Source organism: Papio anubis, chromosome 9, assembly GCF_008728515.1.
Source record: "Papio anubis isolate 15944 chromosome 9, Panubis1.0, whole genome shotgun sequence".
Taxonomy (NCBI): Eukaryota; Metazoa; Chordata; class Mammalia; order Primates; family Cercopithecidae; genus Papio; species Papio anubis.
The window spans coordinates 101590864-101602181 of record NC_044984.1 but is presented as its reverse complement, the minus strand read 5'-3'; the positions used below and the strand labels follow the sequence as shown (position 1 = coordinate 101602181).

General features: G+C 40.8%; 1 protein-coding gene across 1 annotated transcript; it reads right to left on the bottom strand.

Moving 5' to 3' along the window:
• Positions 1–8178: 8178 nt before the first annotated feature.
• On the bottom strand, positions 8179–9478 carry LOC101002969 (protein SET-like; the record flags this gene model as incomplete). Its single annotated transcript, XM_021923361.2, has 1 exon — positions 8179–9478. A coding segment is annotated over one exon (459 nt), but the record flags the coding sequence as incomplete, so codon positions are not given.
• Positions 9479–11318: the final 1840 nt, after the last annotated feature.

The following is an 11318-nucleotide window of genomic DNA, read 5'->3' as shown; positions in this document are numbered from 1 at the left end:
GGTCTCAGATAGAGATGAGGAACTTGTTGGGAACTGGAGTAAAGGTCACTCTTGCTATGCATTAACAAAGAGACTGGCAACATTTTACCCCTGCCCTAGAGACCTGTGGGACTTTGAACTTGAGAGAGATGATTTAAGGTATCTGGCAGAAGAAATTTCTAAGCAGCAAAGCATTAAAGAGGAAGCAGAGCATAAAAGTTTGGAAAATTTGCAGCCCAACAATGCAATAGAAAAGAAAAACCCATTTTCTAGGGAGAAATTCAAGTCGGCCTTGAGAAGAGAGTTACCATCCTCCAGACCCTAGAATGGTAGATCCACTGACAGCTTGCTCCATGCACCTGGAAAAGCCTCAAACACTCACCACCAGCCTGCGAAAGCAGCCAGGAGGGGGGCTATACCCTGCAAAGCCACAGAGGTGAAGTGGCTCAAGGCCTTGGGAGCCCAGCTATTGTGTCACTGTGACCTGGAAGTGAGACATGGAGTCAAAGGAGATCATTTTGGAACTTTAAGGTTTAATGACTGCCCTATTGGATTTCAGACTTTCACAGGGCCTGTAGCCCCTTTTTTAGGCCAATTTCTCCCATTTGGAATGAGCGCATTTACCCAATGCCTGTACCTCCATTGTACCTAGAAAGTAACTAACTTGCTGTTGATTTTACAGACTCGTAGGTGGAAGAGACTTACCTTGTCTCAGATGAGACTTTGGACTTGGACTTTTGGGTTAATACTGGAATGAGTTAAGATTTTGGGGGACTGTTGGAAAAGCATGACTGTGTTTTAAAATATGAGGACATGAGATTTTGGAGGGACCATGGGTGGGATGATATGGTTTGGCTGTGTCGCCACCCAAAATCTCATCTTGAATTGTAATCCTCATAATCCCTATGTATCAAGGGAGGGCCCAGGTGGAGGTAATTGGATCATGAGGGCAGTTTCCCCCCATGCTGTTCTCATGATAGTGAGTGAGTCTCATGAGATCTCATGATAGTGAGTCTCATGAACTTTGCATACCATAGACGCTAAAAATGAAGGTAACAGAATTGCCGGGCGTGGTGGCTCATGCCTGTAATCCGAGCACTTTGGGAGGCTGAGGAGGGCAGGTCACTTGAGGTCACGAGTTCGAAATCAGCCTGGTCAACAAGGTGAAACTCTGTCTCTGTTAAAAATACAAAAATTAGCTGGGTGTGGTGGTGTGCGCCTGTGATCCCAGCCACTTGGGAGGCTGAGACACGAGAATCACTTGAACCCAGGAGGCAGAGGTTGCAGTAAGCTGAGATTGCACCACTGCAGTCCAGCCTGGGTGACAGAGCAAGAGTCTATCTCAAATAAATAAATAAATAAATAAATGTAACAAAATAAACAGATAAATAATAAAATAAATACATAAAAATTGAATTGAAGAATACATAGTCACTTAGGATCTGACATTTAGCTCTGGTACAGCACAAATGACAACCCTAAACATTCACTCTATTATCAACACGTTAAGACTCTGGAGAGATGCTTCTCTACATTTTCTTACAAAAGGTAACTGTGTTCAAATGCCATGAGGGTTTGTAAGCTGTTGTGGCAGGTGATGTCAGAGATGGACAGAGATGGAGTGTGGAAAGAACAGAAAGGATGGAAGTGTTTAGGTAGGAAAAAAGAAAAATGAAATAATTTATCAAATCTTTCCTCTCAGAAAACAATGCAATACATTCTTATATAACGAAGTTTTGTTTCCTAATAGTGTCAAATGTCTGGTTGCTGCCTCTCTTCTTGCTCCAATTTGAAGTTACAGGAATACTCATGATTCAAAGTGGCCCTCACAATAGCTGCATGTGGAGGGTGAGGGACATTTTACATTAATTCATATTACTCTTACAATTGCATGAAATTTATGAAGTGAGATGCCAGTTATTTCCATTGGCAGCTGTGTAGATATTGAACAAATAAAATTTAATTTCTCTCTCTTTCTTTCTGTCTTTCTGTCTGTCTTTCTTTCTTTCTTTCTTTCTTTCTTTCTTTCTTTCTTTCTTTCTTTCTCCTTCCTTCCTTCCTTCCTTCTTTCCTTCCTTCCTTCCTTCCTTCCTTCCTTCCTTCCTTCCTTCCTTCCTTCTCTCTCTCTCTCCCTCCCTCCCTCCCTCCCTCTCTCTTTTCTTCTTTTTGACAGAGTTTTGCTCTTGTTGCCCAAGCTGGAGTGCAATGGCATGACCTCGGCTCACTGCAACTTCTGTCTCCCAGGTTCAAGTGATTCTCCTGTCTCAGCCTCCGAAGTAGCTAGGATTACAGGCATGTGCCACCACATCCAGCTAATTTTTGTATTTTTAGTAGAGGTGGGGTTTCACCATGTTGGCCAGGCTGGTCTCAAACTCCTGACCTCAGGTGATCCACCCACCTTGGCCTCCCAAAGTGCTGGGATTACAGGTGTGAGCCACCACACCCAGCAGACTAATTTTCTTAAATATTGTTTTCTCCTTGTTATTCCCTTATTTAAGAACTTAACCGTGAATTAGTTCCTATGACCAAGTGTCTGTTTGTGGCATTCGGGTGCCTCCATAAATTGGCCTCAACCTTTCTTTTTATATTTATTTTCCACCAGACCTTACAAACACCCTTTCTGCCACCCAGATGTTCCATGTACTTTCTCCTCTGGACTATTATTTATGTTATTCTTCCTGGCCCTCCCCTGAACTAAATCTACTTCAAGGACTAACTCAAATGTCACTTTTTAGGAAGTCTGATGGCTTCGTTTCCAAATTTCTATTGCACTTATGGCTCTTCCATGGTTTCATCTGTGTAGTTACGTTTCCCTAGCTCGATTGAGTCACTATGAGCAAATGCCAAGATTGTTATACTGAAAACTAGTATTCCAGAAAAGGAAGTGCTGCTCACAGCCTGTCAGCGTGAGTTCACTATGATTAAACTTAATGTCGTTTCCTCTTTTGAAGGGTTTGCTAGAAAGACTAAGGGAAGGAAGGAAGAATACTAATATTTCTGTATCTTTATGTATCAGGAATTTTTTAGCTCATATTTTTCAAGTGTTTATTCCAGGCACTCCGCTAAACTCTCTGTGAGTACTGTTTAAGCTTCTGCTTACAACAGCGCTGTGAAGTGGATATTAGTACTATTCCCATATTCTAGATGAGGCAACTATTGTTCTGAGAACTTCAGTGACTTGTCCATAGTCACAGATTAAGTTAGCCGTAGAACTGGAATTTGAACCCAAGTCGTCTGTCTCTGCAAAGGGTAATTGTAAGCACTACATTCTGCTAACCTCATGAATTATATACGTATTCCATTTAATGCTCACAATAATCCTAAGAGGGAGGAAATATTTGTATCTTCAATCCACAAATGAGAAATCAGAGACTGAAAGGCACTAAGACATTCATGTGAGGTCACAACAGAAAACAAGTGGTTGTATTAGAATCCAAACCCAGATTATTTGATTTCCATCTCTACTGTAATTATGATGTGGATGGATTATCAGGGTCTCCTTGAATATGACATATTAGATAGAGATGTAAGGTCTGGATTAGGTGGATGTATAACTGGCTAAATGGCCATGTGTGAAAGATATTGGGCATGCAGTCCTTCCTTTGAGGAAGATTTCTAATGTGGTATCATAGTGCTCTGGCTGTAACACTTTCCTAACTAAGGAGCCTGCACAGTCCACATCTAGTCTGGTTTCTATGTGGATCTCCAGGGGGTTGTATTTGGACAGAAGGGCTGGGCTCAGAAGATGCACTCTTGTGTTGAATTTCTCAGCATCTGAGGAATGTCAAAGCCATAAACCAGTGTGGTCTGCTGGAGAGATGAGAAGAATGTCAGAACCAGCCTACCATGTATGTCTCTAGCTCTGTAACTAAGACCAATCATGAGAATTACAAAGAGGCCACTGATATTCAAAGTCAGGAAGAACCTTCCTAAAGTCAGGACGGTTTGTTGATAGAATGGGTGATTGTGGATCCACATAAACCCAATGTCAGGAGATTTGCAGGGAGAGTGTTTTTCCCTCAATATTCCAAAATAATGTCTGAATATCCCAGAAGGAAAAAAAATCATAAAAATTGGAAATGTCATAGACCTGACAAAAGAACAGGAAAGCAAAAAAGTAAAGTATTAAAGCAGAGGTCTATTTGTTCCACAGTCATATCGAATTGCAAAATTTTCAGCAAAATGGAAAGTAAAAACAAAGAGTATAAGCATCAGGTTATAGAGAGCACTGCCCCATCTAGATTAGCATCAGCCATTTGCTGTGCTGTGCTGTGCTGTGCTATGAGGGCTAGTGAGTTTCTTGTCAATGACACATCCAAGCAGAGGACAATGGCCATTTTGCAGGGAGAAGATGCTGAAGCTATTCTCAAGCACAGGTAGAGAAGCAGATTCAATGGGTTTCTTTCAGCCCTAACATTCTAGAGTTCTACAAAAGGAGGCAAGAAATTTTCAAGGAAATGCTAAAATAGAAGGTAGGGAAAGAAGAGGTGCCTTTTAAAGGTTCTTAATGTCAACACCTGCTTAATAGTGCCACCTTGCCCATCCTCTTTCCCTAAGAGAACTTCCCCCAGCAGCAGGTATGTTCCCTGCCATTACGGGCTGTGACAGGATTGTATTTGTGTTCTCACCTCAATAACAACCATTGTGAGGAGGGGCAGATGGTCATATTGTTTTAGTCAGAATAAACATTATGCCAAAGAGGCCTTTCTGATGAAAGAACAGTGTCTGGGTGATATTAGAAGTGAGACTCTCTCTGAGGAGTTCTGGGTACACACAATGCTGTTTCTAAAAATTCTTCATGTTAAGAGCTCTGTCGTTTTCTCGTGAACAGCAAGCACTGGGTACAAAGGGCTCCCATGTCTTTTTACCTACTCTGTTAGAGAATCTTCCCAGCCTAATTCTGATTCTGTCTGGTTCCAGTTTGTGGAACCAGGGCCTTCTGCATGGCAGTGTGCAGTAGGTGCTCAGTAAGTGGTGGATTTGTATTAGGTAGGAACTTCCTTCCCCTCTTGCTTCATGTTCCAAGTGGAGGGACCGCCATTAGAGTAACACTTCTGCCCTCTCTCCCCAGAGGAGGAGTGATTTATCTGCTTGGTAAATGTAAGATAAGGAGGTGAGCTGGCTCAGCTCTCTCTCTCCCCCACCCTACCCCGCTCCCCACTCTCAGGGCCAGATGCTTGTAAAGCATTATCATCAGCTCTAAACCTATCAGCCCTTGTAGGAGAGGCCTGCATTTTGGGAATTAAGTTCAGTACTGGGAAGTGTTAGCAAGCAATTTGGCTAAATCTAAGCCATGCTTATTGTTTTATCAGTAGTAAAGCTGACATTTTAACCTCCATCTGCCTGACTCCTTGGGGTTCCTCTCAATTAAGAACTCAGGCAGGGAATGCGGTGTCATTTATTAGCTCCCTAAATCCCAACAGTTCAAGTTCCCAACTCGAAGACAAGGCCTTCCCAATGTGGTTCACCCATCTCTCCAGGCTTAGCCCATACTACTGCCTGCCTTTTTATCCTTGAAAAACATCAGGGTCATTCTTTTGTACCCCTTGCTATTTTATGTTTTTATGCCTTTATGTTATTTTTTTTTCTGTCTGCATCCTCATTGACCTCTACTCTACTACCCCATCTGCTAATGCATATCCACTGATCTGTCCTAATGCCTCATTTCAGGGAACACATCCAGGAAGTCTTCCCTGATTGTCACCTTCCCACCATTCCTTACTCAGTTTTGGTCTCCCATAGGAATAAAGCTCTGAGATGAACACGCTTACCATATTGTTTTAAAAATCTCTCTCTCACCACTAGATTGTGAGCATATTAAATAGAGACTAAGTGTTCTTCATTCAGAAACTTTCACAGAAGACATACACAGTAAATGTGTGTTAAATCAATGCATGAATTAGTCAAGAGTAGGCGATACCCAGTGCTGAGACCAGGCTGAACTGGGAAAAGTATTTACACCAAGAGATGAGGAGCAGAATCAAGGTGATAGCCAAGGAGTTAGGGCCAACTGTATAGTCCACAGAGCAAGGACAAAGTGAGCAGAGGTAAATACAAATGGACAGGAGAAAGAAGAAGCTGAAAAGGAAAATAGTGCACAGAATGATTAAGGACAAATGATATAGAGCTAAAATCGTGAGGGACAAATGAACCCTAATGTCAGGTGCATGGTCTAGGGAGGAATGGAAGCTTAAAGCAAGAATTTGGTGACAGTGGAGTGCAGAAAATAATCACAGGAGTGAGAAGAAGGAGGTGTGGATCCTAGTCCCAGCTTTACCACTAAAAACTTGGGTGATCTTGGATAAATCTTTTCTTTTTCCTGGGAGAAAGTTTTCTCATCTGCAAACTTAAACTGCGTGTCTTATGTCACTTCTAAGTTCCCTTCCAGCTTGAACGTATCATGATCCTCCAACAACCATTCCACGGTATGATGGGGGAGAATTCTTCTGTTACACAAATAATATATAATTTTTATAAATATATAAACATATATTTTACATGTAAATATATTATAATATTGAATCTCCATTTTATTCTTTCTATTTCATCAACCAAGGGTGTTTCTTCTATATTGACCTCAGTTCTTCTTCTGAAATCAAGGAGATGAAACTTCATTATTTTTTGAGATCCTTTCTAGATATAAAATGCTTATTGTTCTGTAATTTTCTTTGTTCATTGAACACTTACTCTTTGTTCCTCTTTGTGTGTGGCACTGTGGCACTCTCTGTTCTGAATAAATCTATAATCCAGTTGAAACAACAACATCTTCAAAGTGATTGAGAGAAAGTTAGATAACTTAGTGCTAAATTGTGTGTTATAGACTCTAACAAATTGACAGAAATAAGGAGGATGAAGGGCAGCTGAAGATATTAAGGATATAAGGAAGATTTCCTGGAGGAAGAGGGCCTGCCAGGGTAGGAAAAAGATAGAGATGAAAGGATGGATGGATGGATGGATGGATGGATGGATGGATGGAATAGGAAATAGGATATTATTTTCTTTCTTTTGTTCTTTTTTTATTTTATTTTATATATATTTTTTGAGACAGGGTCTTGCTCTGACACACAGTCTGGAGTGCAGTGGCACCATCTCAGCTCACTGCAACCTTTGTTTCCTGGGCTCAGGCAATTCTCCCATCTCAGCCTCCTGAGTAGCCACCATGTTGGCTAATTTTTGTATGTTTAGTAGAGATGGGGTTTCTCCATGTTGTCCATGCTGGTGCTTGGACTCCTGTGCTCAAGTGATGTGCCTGCCCTGGCCTCCCAAAGTGCTGGGATTACAAGCGTGAGCCACCGCAGCTGGCCATAACAGGATATTCTTTTTTCTTTTTCCAAAAAAACAAAATCTTTATGTTTCTTTACTAGAGCAAGATTCCTGATCAGTATACAGTGATGTGTTTACTAAACAGAGACCTGTGCAGAAATTACATACTATCTATCTAGATAGGTTGTTACATTTTTGCCTATTGATGGAATAGTTCCGTTTATCAAGTTTTATACATCAAAAAGCTTTTGAATTTCACCAGACTGTCCATTAATTCACCTCTGAAAAAGTGGCATTTAATTTCAGCTACTATATTTACAGCATTAAAAAGCTTATGCACTAAGGTGCTTCTCTGCACAATGGCATTGAGCAGACAAAGCTGAGTCCTTTATCCCACCCAGATTCGTGTAGTCACATTTGAGAGCTTTATACCAGAGAGCAGGGACAGTTACTGCTAACCATCGCAGACTTCTTACTCTGAGAGCCTATCTTCTTGGCCACATTCTATATAGCCAATGAAGACATGCCAGCAACCGTCCCATGTATAACTTGGCATTAGAGCACCAGGTCTGTTGGATGGTGGTGGCAGGCACTATTATTTTATATCCAGGTAAAACGCCAATTTTAAAAACTTACACTTGGAAATAAAAATCAAAGGCAGAATATACTCAGAAAGTATTCAGCAATCTGGTATCTTAAATGATGTGAATACTTTCAGAAACCAATGGCAAATTTTACCCACGTTTCCCAGCTATGGAGATATTAATACATTGATTCAAATCCCGTTACTCAATTCACATAACCCTGAGGTCATCCTCCAAAGTGCGTATCAAAAAATAGGAAGTTAGAGTGACAGAGTTTGAAAGTGATGTTATACAAGTCAAACTTGGAAGGTCATAGTAAGCATACCTATGCTGAGAGAAAAGCATCAAATCCTTTGTGTACACATTTAGTTTTATTGTAACAAAGCAACTTGTACACTTTTAACGTTTAAAACTGAGCATCATCCTTCCTTTCCAGTGAAATAAAAAGAAAATTTAAAAATAAACAGGAACAACATTTCAATAGAGAATGTCAATTCCAAATAAGATTCCACAGGTTCTGCTGATTCTCCCACTGAGTGGCAGGGCTCAAGTCATCATCAGGAGATAATTTATTTTAAAAGTGTCATCTTAAACTGCAAGGATGTCTGTCAAATATCACAATTAAACATGCCAAAGGAGAAGCCATGTTGTCAAAATGCCCACTTAACTCACCCAAACATCTCAAACCCACCCTTTGCTGACCTTCTATAACCCCATGTTTTAAAATTTCTTTTTCTTTTTTTAAACAAGAGAAAGTAGACAGATACAGGTTGGTAAATGCTAACTGTCCATGTTCACATAGAGACACAGTGTATTCTCTGAGCCCAACAGAGAATGGAGGAAAAAAGCTAGAATTATACGCACCACTACACAGGGGCCTAGCACCCTCCAGCTTCCAGCAGAGCGAAGGGAGCGGGGTTTTCTTTTTTCCCGCAGAGCTCGGTGGTGTTGATTCCATACAGTTTTTATTCAGATAGTAAGCAATAAAAATGAATTTCGAGCAGAAAGGGGTAGAGACTTCCCACTGTATTCCGCTCAAGGTATTTCCCCCAAAATAAGTTGAGGAAAGAGACCTCAAGAACAGGGTGACTGAGAGAGAAAACAACAACAACAACAACAACAAAACTGCAACTTGCTCCCAGGGACTGGAGAAAATTTTTAAAAAAGGAAAGTTAGAATCTCTCAGTGTTCTATTAGTCATCTTCTCCTTCATCCCCCTCTCCTTCCTTTCCTTCATCATCATCTTCTTCACCTTCATCCTCACTCCCTTCTTCATCAATATCTTCTAATCCTTCCTCATCTTCTTCATCATCACCATCTTCTGCTCCTTCTTCTTCGTTGTCCATATCAGGAACCAAGTAGTACGGTAATGGTTTTGGCCAAATGTCATCTTCAATGACCTCTCCTAACTCATCAGCACCTGCATCAGAATGGTCAATAAACCAGGTAAAGAAGCTCTCTGGTTCTTCATGCTGCCTCTTTCTGCTGTCTTTCTTCTGCATTTGACTTGAACATTTCGTCAAATCCTTTCCAGATTTCCATTTTATTTCAGTGGAATTTGAAGATAGATCACCATTCTCATTCAGATGAAATTCTTTGGAGAGAACTTTATTTTCAAAGTAAGGATTTTCATCCACCCTGAATGTGCCCGATCAAGTTTGATCTCGGAAGCTAAGCAGGGTCAGGCCTGGTTAGTACTTGGGTGGAATTAGGATATTCTTAATAAGAGGTATAGCCCAAGCAAAGGTAAAAATATAGAACAATCATGCTTGTGTATGGGCTCCTCATGGAAACCTGCTCTGCTAGAATTAGGAGAGTGGGGAGGGATGGAAGCTAATATTTTTTGTGCTCCTACTTGTGCTAGGTGCTTGTAGCTCATATGTTTTGGGGTGTTTGCTCTCCTGCAGGCCCTCTCTCTAGGAATCATCCCCATACAGGGCTGAAAGGGTAGGCCTGGAGCCATGTTTGTGCCATTTGTCCAGTCTCACATCCTGATCACGAATCACTGGACCATGGGTGAACACTGGATCTAAGCTCAGTTGATCCAGTTCTTCTCCCAGAAACATGGCACTAGGATACAGAAAAACTAACCCAGTGGACTTCCTATGGAAAGCTGGAGTGTAGAAAAGTCCAGAGTGGGAAATAGTGAGAGGTAGAAGGGAACTGAAGAAAGCTGAGATCAGTCTGCACAGTGTAGAGAAGGGAAAATGTACACAGAGAAATACACAGGATGTTGTAAGAAAGATTCAGTAGCTCCTGGGAGACGGCACATGTGCCTAGATTCCAACAATTTGGTTCCTGGTTTCTCTCCTGTGGATGCTGTATTTCATTTCTTATTCCTTGATTTCAGTTGAATTAGTTTAAGTGCTTTCCTGTTCCTTACGATAAAAATAGCCTTGGCCAAGACAGTTTGTTCACATTTTTTCAGATTATCCTCTTAACAATTCATTGAAATAGATATCACTTCCACATTATTAATATGGATATCAAGGCTTAGAGCGGCAATGTGACCTGCCTATATGCATTTGGTTGATAATGGTTGAGCTAAGAGTGAAACCCAGGCCTGCCTGGCTCTAAACACCTTACACTTCTCCCTAAGGGACCTTGGCCAGTGTTTGAATCAACAGTTGATCCCAAAACACTTTGTCTGTAACTGCACAAGACACCTTCACTTCTGATGCTGTGTCTATTCAGGGCCAATTTGTTAACTTTTAGTCATTCTGAGATTCTCCTGTGGAGGTTCAAGCCCAGAAAGCTTATTTAATACATGAATTCAGAATTTGTAAGAAGTCAGATGCTGTATTTATGGCTCTTACTGAGTCAAATTCAATGCAATCCTATCCTTAAAAAATATCCAGATTCTAGTGAATAAAGAGAAACTGGTCAAGATTAGTAGAATTTTTCCAAATCAAGAAAATTAAGAATGTCTTTAATTTGGGGGCCAGCTAAGTAATTTATTCATCCTAAACAATACTCACTGAATGGTTGATATGCCTCTTATATTTTAATAACTCATTACAAATATACCTTCTTTGCACAATCTATATTCTAGTCATAGTCAACTCTTACAGTTCTTTCAAATACCATGCTACTAGAACCTCTATGCCATAATATGTGTGAAAATTAATTTTCCTTCCCCTATCCGTCTGGAAAACTTCCACTCTTTAGGATTCAGCTGAAGGTGTCGCCTCCTCCACAAAACCGTCCACTAACTCTTAGCCTCATGAGGTTAGTAGATCTTTCCACTATGGCCCCAGGAAACCCCGACCTTAACTCTCATCACTGCATTGTAATTGTCTCTTTGCAGTTGAAGTGACATGTTCTTCTCACTCTCATGCCAGGCCACTCTCTTTCCTTTCTAATTTCTACTTCCTCCTCATCTCTTATCTAATAGGAGATGAATTGCTAATCTAATGAACTTGAGATATTGATTGGACTACATTTCATTAGTGAGTAAGGTTGCCATGGTCAAGACCACTCTATCCTTCCTGT